The 15,859-nt window shown below is 39.4% G+C and overlaps 4 protein-coding genes and 1 long non-coding RNA gene across 9 annotated transcripts; 3 read left to right on the plus strand and 2 right to left on the minus strand.

Moving 5' to 3' along the window:
• Nucleotides 1–472: 472 nt before the first annotated feature.
• LOC107272044 (four-domain proteases inhibitor) lies at nucleotides 473–1,917 on the plus strand. 2 transcript variants are annotated; one of them, XM_015748756.2, is made up of 5 exons: nucleotides 473–629; nucleotides 722–783; nucleotides 1,131–1,247; nucleotides 1,513–1,603; nucleotides 1,678–1,917. In XM_015748756.2, exons 1-5 carry the CDS (start codon nucleotides 596–598, stop codon nucleotides 1,731–1,733), a joined length of 360 nt encoding a protein of 119 aa, XP_015604242.1. In that variant the 5' UTR covers nucleotides 473–595; the 3' UTR covers nucleotides 1,734–1,917. The 2 variants fall into 2 exon arrangements, with proteins under 2 accessions (XP_015604242.1, XP_015604241.1); XM_015748755.2 differs by having other exon boundaries at nucleotides 990–1,247; nucleotides 1,678–1,914.
• Nucleotides 1,816–5,998, minus strand: LOC107272038. The gene is made up of 13 exons (XM_015748738.2): nucleotides 5,865–5,998; nucleotides 5,271–5,400; nucleotides 5,052–5,182; nucleotides 4,660–4,794; nucleotides 4,428–4,592; nucleotides 4,262–4,350; nucleotides 4,001–4,178; nucleotides 3,703–3,925; nucleotides 3,477–3,638; nucleotides 3,263–3,417; nucleotides 2,965–3,200; nucleotides 2,635–2,860; nucleotides 1,816–2,568 (listed from the first exon to the last, which is right to left on the minus strand). The coding sequence occupies exons 1-13, from the start codon at nucleotides 5,938–5,940 to the stop codon at nucleotides 2,318–2,320; spliced, it is 2,157 nt and encodes a 718-aa protein (XP_015604224.1). The 5' UTR covers nucleotides 5,941–5,998; the 3' UTR covers nucleotides 1,816–2,317.
• Nucleotides 4,683–8,114, plus strand: LOC107272046. 2 transcript variants are annotated; one of them, XR_001538813.1, is made up of 4 exons: nucleotides 4,683–4,855; nucleotides 5,059–5,524; nucleotides 5,684–6,830; nucleotides 6,906–8,114. It is a non-coding gene; the product is annotated as an uncharacterized LOC107272046 (long non-coding RNA). The 2 variants fall into 2 exon arrangements; XR_003061112.1 differs by having other exon boundaries at nucleotides 5,684–6,825.
• A 3,461-nt stretch (nucleotides 8,115–11,575) lies between these two features.
• Nucleotides 11,576–12,458, plus strand: LOC107272045. The gene is made up of 2 exons (XM_015748757.2): nucleotides 11,576–11,820; nucleotides 11,963–12,458. The coding sequence occupies exons 1-2, from the start codon at nucleotides 11,751–11,753 to the stop codon at nucleotides 12,361–12,363; spliced, it is 471 nt and encodes a 156-aa protein (XP_015604243.1). The 5' UTR covers nucleotides 11,576–11,750; the 3' UTR covers nucleotides 12,364–12,458.
• A 422-nt stretch (nucleotides 12,459–12,880) lies between these two features.
• On the minus strand, nucleotides 12,881–14,882 carry LOC107272040. 3 transcript variants are annotated; one of them, XM_015748748.2, is made up of 3 exons: nucleotides 14,620–14,882; nucleotides 13,649–14,551; nucleotides 12,881–13,214 (listed from the first exon to the last, which is right to left on the minus strand). In XM_015748748.2, the coding sequence occupies exons 1-3, from the start codon at nucleotides 14,744–14,746 to the stop codon at nucleotides 13,135–13,137; spliced, it is 1,110 nt and encodes a 369-aa protein (XP_015604234.1). In that variant the 5' UTR covers nucleotides 14,747–14,882; the 3' UTR covers nucleotides 12,881–13,134. The 3 variants fall into 3 exon arrangements, with proteins under 3 accessions (XP_015604234.1, XP_015604233.1, XP_015604232.1); XM_015748747.1 differs by having other exon boundaries at nucleotides 12,949–13,369; XM_015748746.1 differs by having other exon boundaries at nucleotides 12,949–13,454.
• Nucleotides 14,883–15,859: the final 977 nt, after the last annotated feature.

Raw genomic sequence — 15,859 nt, forward strand, 5'->3', positions numbered from 1 at the left:
TCAGTACAATTTTAAGAACTTTCCGGGATTCTACGGTCATCCGTAGCCTTGAATTAAATTTGAATGAAATTAAATAAATTGAAATGTAAAGTTCAAGGTTTTACTTTGCACTTCCGTTATTACGGTGACGGAGCTCCCGACGACTTGAAACTCATAAGAATTCTGATGTCTGCGTTTTCTCATGAGAATTTTCTCGTTCTGAGGAAACTTGTTGATTATTTTTATAACGTGACAGATGTCACGCATTCACTTGGAATGAGTCATAATTTCTTGACAGAGGGACAAGAGCGTTTTTATTTTTAATTTATACTTAGTTTTTACTGGTACGACTATTTTGGACATTTACGTTTATTAATAATATGTAAAGTTGTGTGTAAATAATTGAGAAAGAAACTTTTGGATTCATCTCGAGATCAGTCTCCGAGGACCAGCAGTGCATGCGGGACGCCATAGGGGGATAAAAAGTATATAAACCGGTTCGACTGAGCCAAGTCTCAGTCGATTCGCAGCACGGATCGAGAAAGGATCTGGTTGAATAATACAAATCGTGAAGTCAGATATTTGTTAGTTTAGCAGACTTTCTGTAAAATTAAAAATGACGCGAATTTACGTGATCTTGACAATTTTTGGTAAGTTTGACTTTACTTTCTTTTGTGTACTGTATTTTTGAGATTTTTTTTCATCGAATTAAAGTGAAATTATAATACTGTCAATTCTACAGCGATTTCAATGACCTGCCTTGTGACGGCCCTTCCGGCATCTGGTCGTGTTCACGGACCACAGGTGAGTCAAATTACTCGATTTCCGGTTCCCCTTGACTGTAGACATAACCTTGATTGCCGGGTCGAATCGCGATATAATTTTCCGGAAATAGCCAGAGGTACATAAATACAGTGACTTTCAATAAGTGAGACTGATCGAATTCAATTATTATAAATTATACATTGAAATGACGATTCGTTATTATTATCAAAATTTTTTTTCGGCAGAGTAACGGACTTTTTAATAATCAAAATGCCAATGGATTTCGAGTACCGCCAAACGTCCTGACCGATAACGATTTTCGACCTGTCGATGGATTCGTATTCGACGGCCCTGCCGATCGACCAATCAATCGGCCTTTGTTCCAGAACACTCAAAATCCACCAGCCAGACCCAGAATGACCACCGTGCCAACTACTTCCAGCAGCACGACTTCCGCTTCTCAGGGATCCAACACTGGCGGTGCCTGTCAGGATAATTGTCCAGTAATTGAATGACTTATTATTCTCAAAATTTTCAACAATTTTCGTAATTTACATATTTCTTCCACAATATTTTTTCACCCACATTTCTAGCCACCATTACCTTCCGAATATATCATTATGAAATATAGAAACTGATTAACATACTGGTTTCTTTGCGCAATAAAAAAAAAACTACATATCTAGTGGACTCTACTATTGTAAACAAACTTGTTGAAAATGCAATAGCGTAACTTGAGTATTTATTAATTCGTCATTCCTTTCGCAGACGACTCCAGAATACAATCCTATTTGCGGAACCGACGGTGTCGTTTACAGCAATCCTGGAAAATTAAGTTGTGCTAGACGCTGTGGAAAATGTAAGTATACAATTATTGTTTCTTTAACTGTATCGTGGTAATTAATTAAAATTAATTAATCAACTCTTTCGCAGCCGTGGAACTCAGTCACTATGGACCATGTCCCTCTACTACGACAGCCTCGGGTTAGATTTGAATTATATGAAATATATTCGTCAAAAAAGACTGGTTAATTGTAACGGGCGCTATGTATTAATTAAGTGCAATGTCAATTGTCAATACAATATTTTTTTTATTAGCAATAAGCCATAATTCACATGTGATACTCTTGTGTCTATAACGGAGGGAAAATAAAATGAAAAGTATAATAATAATGCTTATAACAAACATGGATCGATTTGTTACATGAATAATTAATTTTACAATTATCATACACTTGATTGTCTTTGGCTAAATCAATGGAATACTCTGACTGGCCTCGCCTAGTGGCAAGTAATTATTTATTCATCTTGGAAGACTCGTGAGTACTTTCCACCAAGTTACTGTAATCAAATATACCTTAAGTATACCTTAAAACGTTCGAGTACTTTGATATCTGCGTACGATAAAGTATTAAATCGTAAACCTAATTGAACACTGTCTGGACGCTTATGACGTCATTTAAAAAATGTTCCTTAATCACTACTACCAGGTTCATAGACATCTTCATAATTTCATACCTAAAAGTACATTTGTTTCGTTGATAATTCACTTTCAATTTATCAAACTTCCTGATCAGCTGATGGATGAACCGTTGTGATCCGCCCAACGGACGCGTCTGGCGACTTCGAAATTACCGCCGTGAATTCCATAAAGATGGCGCGCCAGTATGTCCGCCCGGTCTTCCTCGGCTCGTCGCGCGAGTCTTCTGTACCTTTTAACGGCTACCAGGCAGCCGATCGTTAGTGCAATTTGTATAATTAACCAAAATATTAATAAACCCAGTGCTAGACTAGCATCCACACACAGCAAGCCGTCTAGTGCTTCTGAAATAAAAGATAATCGGTCATTTAAAAATGTCTCGTCAATATTTCTTTTGTCGTGATACTTACGGCCTCCCGCGATCAAAATTGTGTCAGGATTTGTGCCGTCCGTTGATAACAGAGGATCAGCAGATATAACGGGACTCTGAACAATAATAGAAAGTTGTAATGGAAGTTCTTCGGGTGTTTGATTTTTGGCTACTCCTGGAATTTCGGAAACGTTGGCAACACTAGCTTCCGGGAAGACGGACCGTCTCCTTCGGCCGTACGAAATGCTACCGCCTCTGCATCTTGCCTAAGGTTAGTAAAAGAAAAATTGTATTATTTGTATAAGTGCCGTGTTGTGATTAAAGAAATGTAATTAGTGTGATTTGTTAAATATAATCGTATAAAGCGTACCGGCTCACACGTATCCAAACAAAACTTAACGACTACGTTGAACCTAACCAACTGACTATTCGGAAATTTGAAAGTTGTGAATCTTGCTATCAATGATCTATTATCCGTAGGATCTTTCCGAAGTGCTGGGAACGTCCCAGGATCAGTAGGACATCCCATTTCGTCTAGAAGCAGATAAGAGGAATCGCGTGCTGCACTGCTGGCAACTAGATGTCCCGCCATGATGTCATAAGGTCCTGTAAAAATTAATTTATTAAGTGAAACAGTATTGTCGATCCCCCTTGTGAAGTGTACCGACCATTAGGAGGTGTGATTTGGATTTTGAGAATCAATTTCTGTCCCAGTTGCGTGACAATTTTGTCATTGAAATGGTCATCGAAAATTCTCATGGTCACTATGGGTGATTCAGATGACGAATTCACTACGGTAGTCGATATGGGTGGTACCCCAGCACTGAAAAACAAATTGTTTACTATACTCTATATTAGCATATTTTTTTTATAAATGCGTACTTGGGATCCAAAATTGATACACTGGATTGGACAGTGATGTTCCTCGGTTCTGGAATGTCATGCTCATCCAAAGAGCAACCCACTCTCACTGCCTGATCACCCAATCTTTGTATAATTGGATTGAACTGCACAATGACCGTAGTCCAAATTACGGCACGTGTTCTGAACGATGTAAAAGTTAGTCGAAAAAATTGTTGGACTCTAAAGTACAGTCTGAAATTTTTACCTGTTTTGGTTGTCAACCGAAAAGGCTGGCGTGAGCCCACAGCTCAAATTGGTTGACATGATTTCGTCACGTTTTGGCAAATTCAGGGCCAGGACTGTCAAATTTTGGCCGCTCCCAACCGTCCCACATTTGTTTCCCCAACCGTTCACGTACACACGTCCCCAGAAAGGTTCCTTTGTCGCCAAATCCATCTTTAGGGTGGAATTGTCGCACTGTACTTTCACTGTGATATTTAACATACAAAAACCCAAGTTCAAAGAAGAACAGAATTATTATTTAAGATAAAATATCTTCTTACGCTCCAGACATGGTTCTCGTTCACGGTACGTCACTTCCGGCTTGGTAATTAACGAACTTACGCCAACACTCAATAAATCGTCTGAGTGTAACAAGCAGATTGATTGGTTGGTACTATGATCAATAGTATAGGCTCGACAAATGAAACCATCTATACCACTGTCGCATCTCTCCTCGCACTTGAACAAATCAAACGATATTATTGATTAATAAGCAAATTTATAATTAATTATATATATATATATATAATTTTAATCTTTACCTCTTTAAAGTCCAAACCGGGTATTCGTGCATCCGAGTATAGGGTCGTTTGGTTTTGGAATTGCGAGAACGAACAGTAATCGCTTCTCGCTGTGAACAATAATTAATCGGTAAAAAACTTGAAATTCCAATTTTATTCTTTAACAATTAAATATTAAAATATTTACATATATTATGGCACTGGCTCTGTAAATATTCATCCCTATACATGGAGGCTCTGTACGCCTGCGGACGTGTCCCTCTTTCTACAGTTGACAAAGCACATCTCCCAACAGTGTCTCCAATTTGAAGATCCTGATTGGTTCGGAATTGCGCCGACTTGCAAGTATCACCTTAAAAAATTTTTTTGACAGTTCATGACCGATTAAAAAAAAATTAATTAAAAATAATTTGCCTTACCTGATCGAATGCACTTTTCGTAGCACTCGCTTCTGTTCATGAAGTTTGGCAGCCACGTGGTCGAAGTGTCAATCAAAACTGCACCAAGTGTCCTTTCAACTTGCCAGAATCGCGAATGCATGCAATTTACTGGAACTAAGAAATGGAATTATTCAAATTTAATTCCTTGGGCTGTTCAATCGTGAAATAGAGCGTGGTAAGTGTGTCGCAATTTATTTAATTATTAATTCTCATGTAAAAAGTTATTGGAATTCTCAAACTTTTTCTCTCTCCATTAAGTACATTAATTAACCACGCGATTGTAAATTGTGAGAATTATGCGAATTATGGGAAAACTTCTTGATTCTCTCATGATCATTATTTCTGCTCTATTTATTATATTATTTTCTTACCGTTTAGGCAAATCATGTGAAAAAAGGTGGCGTTTGGTTCAGGAACTAAAGCTTCACTGTCCGGAAGAAGACTGAAGCAGCCGCTTCTTTCGAGATCGATGACAAAAGCTGTGCAGTTGGTTTTACGGCATCTGAATGGCAATTGGACATAACGATCGATTAACCAATCGATTACCCAACGTATACAATTCTTTAAACTGAGCTGGGATAAACAATTACCGATCGAAGCATCTCTCGACAATTCCTTCAGAGTCGATTCCCGTGTAAAGTATAAAATTGGATTGTCCAGTCTCGGGCCTCATGCCAGGCAATTTCTCCCACACGAAATTCTGACAGCCCAAGGAAACTCCTGGAAGCAGGAAATCATCGGTATTTTCTTATCCTTGTCTCCATTAAAAATATTGCCTGCCGGCACAAACGTAAATGCGACAAATCAAGCGATTCGTTTACCACGCAACATGCTTATCACGCTGGTGAGTCACACTGTAATTTATTTCCTATCGTTTCTACCGATGCGCATTAAGCACTTTTTTCCTCCTTTACGTTTTTTCACTTTTACGTTACTCCTATTCATTATCCCTTTCCCGTTCCATGCCTCACACATGTGTTTAACTATAATTATTTCCCAACAGGCGTGACGCACCAGAAGCGACCATGAGTTTGGCGCACTTACGCAGAAAGTCAATTGTGGCGGCCGACAGTGCAGCGATAAGTAAACGTGATAAGAGGTCGCAAAAAGCAGGTCGATAGTAGAAGGATTGAATTGAAAGAAAAAAAAAGTTAGACAGGACGATTAATCTTAAGAAGCACTACCTGTGTCAATGGCACTGCCGACCAGAAGGAAACCAAACCACCAGATTGTTCTTCTTATATTTTTGTGAAATTCCATCTTGTTTACTGGGTTTTTTACACTTTTTTTTTTAAATCACTGAAATTATTTTTTTTTTTACAAGAAGAAAGTGATACCTACTCTCACTGCACCCTCGCGAACATTTTTTTGACTTTTCTACCGATTGTTCCTCACTTGCCGATTCGTTTGGATCCACCGTTTCCCGAGACTCGCAACATTATCGATAAGCACTTACAAAAGTGTTGGTGCGCTTCTCTGCGACCTTACGCAATTCCAGGTACCACGTGGAACTCGTGAGAAAATTCGTGGAAGTCAGCGATGCAGTCATCGCGGCGTCATCAATTCGTGAGATTCTATATGCATTTGTAATTGCAACGAGTCACTTATAATTATCAATAATTGTCATAATGCACTTTCAAATAGTCATTATTTTCTTTGAAAAAAAACGCTCACTTTTTTCTTTCGGTTACACGTATCTTATGTAACAAATTTATGGACAGTCCTTGAATAATGTTGAATAATTAATAATTAAGTTTGAACTAAATTACATTTTTTGTACAGCACCTTTTTCCTTGCCCCGATCAACGGCGATAATTGAATTTTGATACGAGTGACGATACAAATCAAAAGGGCCAGAAGACTGCGTTTAAATCTGTAAATCGTTTGATGGAAACGACGGCAAAGTGAATTCGGTCGAAACAGAAAGTAATCCGTGATGCGACTGACGAGTCGCGGGATGCGGGCAAAAGTCTATATATTCGCTGGAATCGTAAAGGGGAGTCTCCACGACTAGAGAAATAAAACGCAGCTGTGTCGCCACACGCAGCCTGCACGCACCAACGCACACGCACCTGTGACACTAAATCCCGCAAAAGAGAATCGTCCGCATTGACTCTCCGTTCCTCCCACTTATGGTTATACACGGTATGGTATGACCCGCTTCTTACCCGTTTATCACTTATCATTTTCTTTGACTCTTTCATTTTCTCCTTGATTGTCTATAGGTACCGGTGCCAAATACCGAGAGCAACAATGACCCTGTTCTGACATCATCGGAAATCATTGAATTGAATTCGACAATCGAGACGTTTTGCATTACACTTGTTGCCGCCGATGACGGACACGCCTTGAATTTCAAAAGGAAAAGTATTTCCTTCTTATGGAAATTAGCCAGCCACTTAGCAATTAGCATGCGTGCGATCTTCGAAAATGCCATCGTACGTAAGGAGTGTCTGTTAAAGAATTTTTGAAAAAAAAATCGAAAGTGAGAGGTAAAAAAAATTCAAGTGAAATTCGAAATTGTACGTTTCCGTGTATTAAGGTCAAAGTATAAAAAAGCGGTGACGTAATCGTCAAGTTATAATGCGATTAATGGAATTGGCTAATACGAAGAATATATCCGCGATGATTAAAAGTCATTGTACGCTTAGTGATTTCTTTGAAATTATTCCGACCTCGAAGGAGCCGCCATTCAGCAGTAGCAACTACAAGGATAGGTTACAGTATGGGTATAATGTACCTTTCGACTAATTGTTCCCCAGCGTAATGAAGAGTATAATACACTGTTAATACTCATTACTCGTTACAAAGCCAATGGCCTAATGAACGACATAGGATCGAATGACGTAAGACATTTCGATGACTACCCCGGGAGTCGTTCGTCCGGGGAAAGTAAATTGCAGGTATCTTCCATTCGATATATACCTATAGGGGAGAAACTCTTAGCTTTCCTTCGCTGAGTGAACACAAATGTCCTCTTTGCTTAGCGTTTCCGTTTTTTCATGGTCACCATTTTAATCCTTTTATTTTCACCTGATTATCCGTTTTATTTTTTTCCACGTGCCCAAGTCACCGAAAATCCGCAATAGTGACAATGTACGTCTGTCATGGCGTTTGGAATTTCACATGGAATTTTGACAGTTGGATCTGAGAATTGAATGTTGAAAAAAAAAGATTTGGCTACCGGGCTTCAATTTCGATTTCCCCTTGTATGTCGTCATTACGAAATGGAAGATTAACTTTGTTTTTGCGCAATTCCATGCCGTAATACTTTGCCCACGAATAACACTGAAGACTGCCATTACAGAGTAGTCCAGTAGGAACTGTATTCCGTATTGTAGTTTCTGTATGGTAATTGCGTTATGCCAGCGAAACCATAAGCATTCGTTTGCACGCTTGACAGAGCCTGAAATAAATTCCTAACTTTTCCAAAATTTCGCCTCCTTCAACCGGACGCAACTCCGAGCATCTTATTATACAAGATCCCGTATACTCATATTTGCTCATAGGTATTAGCATAAGCTAATGGCTGCCAATTGTTAAGGAAACTGAGCGGTGTGGAAAGTCACGAGTCTCCTCGTTCTTAATCTATTTGGAAAGAAGAAAAAAGAAATTGGTAACGAGAAAATCTTATGTGTGGAAATTGTTCACGTGGAAACGCGTAAAAAAAATTTCGAGGTGATTGGACGTAAATGGTTAGGGAGGAATGATTTTGGATTTAGAAGAAAAAAAAATGCAATTTCAATTCAATTGGTTTTTTCACAGTTGCAATTGCTTGTTTGTTTTGGCTGAAATTACCAGGCACCGTGATCTACCTTGACATTCCGGACAAAGGAAGAAACGTATCGCGCTTTGATCTACGGTGCACCATAATAATGTTGGCTGGTGCATTTACGGGCAGGAAGCTGTGACACGTTGGTACGATAATCGTTAGGTCTGTTTTCAACGAGCGACCGGAGGACCTTGACTGAATATTTCATTTTTGACTGTTCTTGACCAGCCTCAATGTATCCAGGTGGCAAACTGGACAGAGATGCAATCGGTTGCCAGTGATGGAATTGCAAGTTTGGTATCATATTGTAGCTGCACCGGTGACTGATATTTATTTGATTTTTCTTTGGTTTCTCTTGTATTGAGTTCAGGGAGCGGGTGATGGGAATTGTTGCTGGAAAAAATTTTTTTTTTAATACAAACCATGAGAATGGGCTTGAATCGAATTTGTATGACAATGGTGTAATATAAAGGAGAATTTACATGTCGCCTCGGAATCCCGGCCTATGTGGGGAACTAGTGTCCTTGCGGTTATGCAACTGCAGTTATTTGCGAACACTTGTGATTACTCGCTGCTGTATCGTAATATGCTACAATAACAAATTGGAGCCGCGTGACTAGCTTTTTTATACTTTAGCGACCATTGAAATACAAAAATAATTTAAATTTCCAAAATTATTCTCTTACTTGCAAATGGAGTTGATGGCGAAATGAAGTTTCTTCACGGTTTGGCGAATCGATTTGGTTGCAATTTCCTGTTAATGCACATCTATTTACACGGGCCAATGACTCGGGTCATCGACGATCAACTCTCATTAAATTGAACGATGACAATTCCAGCTTTGTTAAGTTGGGAACCGTGGGAGGATTTAAAATTCTATTGATCTGGGATGGGTTTTGCAATTGTTATTAACAATAAACAACTTACGCTGAACATTAAAAATAAATTTATATTTATTTTGGAGTTTCAGTATTAATCCGTCAAAGAATTTGATTTCACAAATTAACCATTCTTCTCGTTAGTTATTTTCCCGCAATTCCAAAGTACTTAAAGATCCTCCGGAGAAAGAAGTTGCGAGAGTAGTCGCCTTATCTTGAATCGACGACGGCTACAATTGTAATTAGTCTTACAAAACTCTATTTCCGTTTCCGACGCGAGCCTCCCTGCTCGAAAGAATCCTTCGTTACGGTTCGTTTCGAATTGTCGGTATTTTGGATCTTTTAAGCAACTCCAAAAACGAGTCCTAATCATAATCACCGAATCCACATGACCTAACCCAACCATCTTACATAACTACAGATCACAAATTTCCAAATCTCATTAAAACCACCACAAAATTTTCAAAAATCAATATACATACCACATTGAAATTTTTCAAAAAGAACCTTTTATCACCTCAAAACAAAATTAACTCATCACTCGCACCTATACGCCACAGTAAAATGGACCATAACAAGTACCATCAAAAAAAAAAAATGTTTTTATTTCTATCCTTAAAAAATCCTATCACAAAATAGATTACATCCAGCAAAAAATTGCACCAAAAAAAAATATGTCAGTCTGCAACTCCGACTGCGTGCAACGTAAAACTCGACGGTCGATTCGTGACTGGAGGCAAAGAACGAAAGTGCGAACGTCTTGGATCCAATTGGCTGAGTCTCTCGAGACTCTGCACGCTCCATGCTAAATCATTAAAAAAAAAGAGTCTGCACACGGGTAATTGGGAAGGGGTCAAAAGTCACAGGACCTGTCCGATATGCCAAAACATAGGTCAGCCTCCCGATCGATCGTTCGATACCCGTTAATTATTTTGTACAGTACCCGTCGCCTCGAGCGATCGTCGCTCACCTTGAAAACAGTCTTTAGGCACCAACCTACCTGCCTACCTAGTTACTCTACATACGTGCGATACAGTCATTCCACGCGTGACTATGCACAATGTACAATGTAGCGTAATCTGTTAACAGACTGTAGCCAAAAGAATCTCGAAGGTCCTCCATGCGCATCGCATGGCTGCCACTTCCTTTGCTGTTTTTCACTTTTTACTTTTCTGCCACCTCAGACAATGATCGTGAGAACAATTGTGGATCACGTCTGTCGGTGATCTTGGTGCGGGTACCGATTGTTCTGCGCAGACCAGCTGATCTAGGTCGTGACCATCATCGGAGACAATTCAAAACTACCGGAATCCCCGAGTGGACAGTTTTTTTTATACATTATACATGTATGTATATATATATATATATATTTATATATATATATTTAATAAGCAGGACTTTTCAAGTTACCGTCCGGTTTCACGGGTTCGCATCGAGCATTTACCAGAGCTTGGTAAAAGGACGGCTGAACATTTGAGCCGCGCGATGGTGTACACAGGTGTCGCGAATTAGACGACGCTATTCCGTGCGACTGAATTCCCCGGAAATTTACATATGAAAATAACAGTTCAATTTGATACAATAAATTACTCTTTTTTTTTTTTGACAATCAATCTAGCTCGTATTTTATTTTTATGTACCAAGTATTTGGGGATTCGTGAAATGTGTATTGAAAAACCTTGAGAGGTTATTCTGGGCCCGTAGCGATAGGGCCCCGTATACAATTGCACATCGGTATTGCGAAATGTACGATTTCACCGAAGTTGCCTAATTATTGTTTTCTACCGATGCAAAGTGGATCAATGAATTTTTTATACCGAGCCATGTAACCGAGTAACCTTGTAAGTGGAAATATTTAATTAGCATCCGACGATAAGAAGGGCAATTCGTCGAAAAAAAAAGCTGTTCAAAGAACGAGACCGTGGAATAAAATAAAATTTATATAAATTTCGGTAAACTAAGATTTGCCAAAATGCGCGACCGACCCTTTTTTACGTGGTCCGAGTCGTGATTTTCGGTGAAAAATAATGTTTGAAGTGAAAAGCAAGAAATTTGAGTACATCATCAGCAGCTCAGAAACGTTCGTAAGTGAGTTATCTAAATTGATCCTAAATAGTCAGGGTTGCGTGGTACGACAGTGTCGGGGTCAAGCGGCCGCGTAAGGTATGGAAATTACGCAAGCCTTTGTCAAAATGGCCGTGCCGCTAGCTAGATAAGAAAGATATTTAGTCACTGTGCATGCTGATAGCTAGCTGCCACTTACGTATTACTCGAAATGTTTATAAAGGCTCGCCGATCGGCCATGCTGCTCCAAAAGTGTCTTCGCGCCTTCCACGAGTGATCGTCCTCGTAAAGCAAAGCGACAACAAGAACAAAAAAGGAAACAACAAAAAAATATCGTGTTAAACAACAAAATCAGCATGAAGATCTTGTACTGTTCGATGCTGCTGTTCCTTCTGGGAAGCAGTTTCGTCGCTGCGGAAGGCAAGAGTGAGTAAACTTTGTACGGCAAAGCGCAAGAACAAAATTTGGTACAAGAGTGAAAATAGCATACAAAAATTGCATTGACAAAAATTGCATTCCCATGGATTTCTAATACCGTCCTGTTATAACACTGTTAATGTCTTTTCAGTGAAAAGAGCGGCAGATTCGAATGAGAGCAGTAATAATTTGGCAGATGCTATCGGTAGCATTGTAAACGTCGTTACAGACATTCCTCTGATCGGTCCACTGATAGAAGATTTGTTAAACGAAACAAGTAACCTGTTGACTGACTTTGAACTTATAACGAATGGAGCCTTGGGGCGGATTCTGGGTGGCACCGTACCGTGCACTCTCAGCATTGAAGATGGATTGGTTTGCTCGGGCGTGGATGCGTCAAACGGCGGAGTTGGTAAAATAATAATGGAGATGATTGACAGCATACCCGGCCTCATACTTCCTAGCTTCGTTAAGAAGCTGATCGGACTCTTTATAAACGCAGTGATCGATCCTACGTTTGACGTAACTTTCGGTGGCATTTCCATCGCTTAGCGTTTTGAACACGGTTCATCAAAATTTGTGGCCCGGTTCCTCTTGGGAGCTGGCTGTGGATTTGAAATAAAGGTTTTTTTTGCTCCTTTCATTAATCCTATTTTACTTTGTTAACCTCTCCCTTGCTTTTTCTTCGAGCCATTAAGATGGACCATCGATGAGCTATTGGATTTTTGAATAATTTTTTTTTTAAAGTTAAACGGATACTTTGAATTATCAGAAAAGTCTTTGATAACAGTATCCAGTCGATCAAGGACAATGTAAGGTCTAGTTAAGACCGCAAGTGCGTAATGGGAATGGATTCTTGGATAAAAATTAAGAAGAAAAGTATTTAAGCGTTTTTTATTTTTGCGGCATGGATCAAGAGATTTTGAACATCAGAATTTTCAAGCGTTGGCCTATCAGCGTCGGCCCTGGCTAATTGGGGCGTGGCCTATCGATCGTGGGCTGTATACTATAATGTAGTTAGAGAATGGATTGAAAGTGGTGTGACAGAGGGAATAAATATATTCACTAATAATTGTACATTGATGTCTTTTTATTGCAATTATTTTTCAATAACATACAGGCGAGACTTAAAATATATATTTTTCAATTATTACTCAAATTTTTTATTTATTATTATGATTTTTCGTTAACGTAGTATCTGAAGTTACGAAAGTTTATACGCAACGCATAAATGAAATTTTCCATCTCAATGACAATAATATATTTTCGGAAGTTCTCGAAGTCTCCGAAAAATCTTCGGAAAACGGAAACCAGCTGTCCCTCCTAGCTGGGGCGTAGATAACCCATCATCTTCAGCAGCTTGTAGACAGTGTGTAATTGCGCGATGAGGCTGTTCATGTAATCTGGAATATATTCCGATCCGACAATGCTCTGAAGTAAATCGTCGACAGCCGGTAGAATAAAATTCTTCGTTTCATTGCAGGCCATCGTAAAGAGACTTTTAGCGGCTTTGGAGAAAAGGGCTTGAGCAGCTTCTTGTAAGGCAGAATACGAGATACTGAAATGGCCCAAGAGCGCTGGTAGATAACTAAAAAGAGTTTTTAAAGGACTAGAAAGGATCGAGAGGATTACGCTGAGAGGTCCTGAAAGGAATCGAAGAATAAACTTTAAGGGTTTCATCCAAAATTGAGGGAGGGGTTCAGCGGGTGGGTTGTGGGTGTTGCAGAATCGGAAAGACAGTCCAAAAAAAGAAATTAGTATGAAAAATTGCAGATAGAAATTCTAAATATTAAGAAAGAATTTCAGAAAGAAGGAACAAGAGAAACGTAATCAGTACCTGCCAATCCGCTGTTGGTATCGCTTCTTCTTTGTCTCAAAGAGTTCGCGGTTGCATTCGGGACTGTGTCCGCTGGAGTGCTAGGCTTACTGGGCATTGGAGTTAACATGCTAGTGATCCCGTCAGGAAGGAATTGTCCTATGGTTCCACTTAAGAGCGACTCGACAAGATTCAGCGGTTGGGAAATAAGGTCGATTGGTAAATTCAATAGAGAAATTACGAGACTCAGAATCGACTCCAATGGGGTTACTAGGATATTCATTACTTCCATTAGAATATTTTTAACGAGAGTCAAAGGTGACGTAAGGGTTGAATCGACTCCTGAATCGGTGCTTGTTCCGGGCGATTGACGTTTGCTGCGCAAGTGGGCAACCAAAGTGTTCAGGGCATTGGGCATTCCTGTGAAGCTGCCTTCAGCCTCTGCCGAACGGCGAGCCTGAGGTGGTTCAGAATTTAGGGACCTGGTCGCTCTTGTTATTGAGCTGGGAATAAAGGCAGAACTCGTAACGTTTCCTGTTAGGAGACCCGATAAGCCTAATGACAGATTCAGGGCTTTTAAGATATCCGTCAAAAGCCCGTTAACGGGCAACAGGAGCGGGTTGAGAACTGGTCTCAAGGGTAGCAATACTGGGTTCAGCAGTTCGGTCAAAAGAAGTAGAATTGGGTTCAAGACTCCGCTGACCAATCCAAAGATCGCCTGGAGGAGGGTTAGTAATACGGTTGATAGGACTGATACGATTCCTTGGAGTGGAACCTGCAGGAAGTTGGGCAGTGAGGCTCCTGAAGTTCCAGCGTTATTCATAGCTGATGAATTCGAAGCTCTCCTGTTTCTTAGTAGACTTTCAAATGGAAGCTTTTGATCTGGCGCTTCTTCCAATTGGGCGATCAAGTTTTCTTTCGTGTCTGTAAAGAGAAGTGACATGTTTTTTTAGAAATTTGTTTAGGCCACAGCAATCGTGAGTAAATCTTACTTGGAAATTCCCGGTTGACGTAGTTCAGGCTTTTTGGCTCCGAAATATTTATTTCCTGGCCGGAGTCGGCCGACGGCCGGCCGGAAGTCAGGCCAAGTAAAATGGCGATGGTCAATGTCTTCAACATGGTGAGCTTGCTTGTTTCGGGCTCGGAAATACTTGGACAACTCCAATATACCTGTTGTACTTCCCCCTCTAAACGATTTGCTTTATCGACTGGTCGTGCTGGTGCACTTACGTGCAGTTTATAAGTGCATTCTGGAAAAGTGCACACGATAGCAGCCCATTTGAATTTGCTAGTAAAGTGTTCGGTTCCGCGAGAAGCAGGAGGAACGACAATTATTTATTGCAGATAAATTATTTTCAAAAATTTTAATTTCTTTTTTATCTCTCGCCATTCTCCAATCAACTTGGCCGAATAAAGAAAATATTTTGAATTTTTACAGTCACTGCTTTTATTTTAGGCATTCGACTTTACCTAAGTCTTAGCGTTAGGATCGTTTCTTTTTTTTTTTTTATTAATTTCGAAAAACCATCTTCTTTATTATCATTTTTCAATTTCTCATTTACCAGCGCACGGAGGTATTCCTTTGGAATTTCACTCTTTCAAATTACGTAGGCGGAAGCGATAACGGAGGCTAGTTCGTTCAAGAAAGACGTCATGGACGTTCGATATTTTTTTTATTTCCATAGATTATCGAACTTTCGTTCTTATCTTTACATGACAACTCTTACTCATTCTGTAATTCGCGTTGCTAAAAGCCGCCGTATGGCGGTAATCGCTTATTTTCATAATGAGTCGTTCCACTGTAATTATGCAATTTTCTTATTAATGCGTTGCGCCTTAAAAAGAAATGCATTCTTTACGTCATCCCGTAATTACTTCATATCATCGACACGTTAATAACTCGCTATAATGACACTGATAAACTTTCAATGACAATTCAAGTTCAATTCGCATAGAACGTGTCCTTCGATTACGTAAGTACGTCGTTTCTTTTAATTAGTCCAGTCTAATTAACATTAAATTCCTATTGACGGTACAAATATAATTGCGTGATTAGATGAAACTTTTTACTTTTATGGTTTACGTAAAACTTAGTTTTACTCAAAATAATCTTATCGAGGGACAACCTTCTCGAAATTGTGACATAACAATTGTGGGATATCGCATTCTTTTTTATTTCCGAATAAATTCACACGATAAAATTTCAAGAAGATACGACATTTCTTTATTCTT

The sequence above is a fragment of the Cephus cinctus genome, unplaced genomic scaffold, assembly GCF_000341935.2.
Source record: "Cephus cinctus unplaced genomic scaffold, Ccin1 Ccin1_scaffold1101, whole genome shotgun sequence".
Lineage (NCBI taxonomy): Eukaryota > Metazoa > Arthropoda > Insecta > Hymenoptera > Cephidae > Cephus > Cephus cinctus.

Bases quoted from the DNA above. Each gene is read 5' to 3' on its own strand.
- LOC107272040 (XM_015748746.1), bottom strand. From the start codon at position 14,746: ATGTTGAAGACATTGACCATCGCCATTTTACTTGGCCTGACTTCCGGC. The intron at 14,552-14,619 runs GTAAGATTTACT...TTCTCTTTACAG, and splicing joins CGTCAACCGGGAATTTCCAA to ACACGAAAGAAAACTTGATC. The intron at 13,455-13,648 runs GTACTGATTACG...GATTCCTTTCAG, and splicing joins TACCAACAGCGGATTGGCAG to GACCTCTCAGCGTAATCCTC.
- LOC107272044 (XM_015748755.2), top strand. From the start codon at position 596: ATGACGCGAATTTACGTGATCTTGACAATTTTTG. The intron at 630-721 runs GTAAGTTTGACT...TCAATTCTACAG, and splicing joins CGTGATCTTGACAATTTTTG to CGATTTCAATGACCTGCCTT. The intron at 1,248-1,512 runs GTAATTGAATGA...TTCCTTTCGCAG, and splicing joins CCTGTCAGGATAATTGTCCA to ACGACTCCAGAATACAATCC.
- LOC107272045 (XM_015748757.2), top strand. From the start codon at position 11,751: ATGAAGATCTTGTACTGTTCGATGCTGCTGTTCCTTCTGGGAAGCAGT. The intron at 11,821-11,962 runs GTGAGTAAACTT...ATGTCTTTTCAG, and splicing joins CGTCGCTGCGGAAGGCAAGA to TGAAAAGAGCGGCAGATTCG.
- LOC107272038 (XM_015748738.2), bottom strand. From the start codon at position 5,940: ATGGAATTTCACAAAAATATAAGAAGAACAATCTGGTGGTTTGGTTTC. The intron at 4,179-4,261 runs GTAAAGATTAAA...GATTTGTTCAAG, and splicing joins CCGGTTTGGACTTTAAAGAG to TGCGAGGAGAGATGCGACAG. The intron at 2,861-2,964 runs GTACGCTTTATA...TACTAACCTTAG, and splicing joins GTTTGGATACGTGTGAGCCG to GCAAGATGCAGAGGCGGTAG.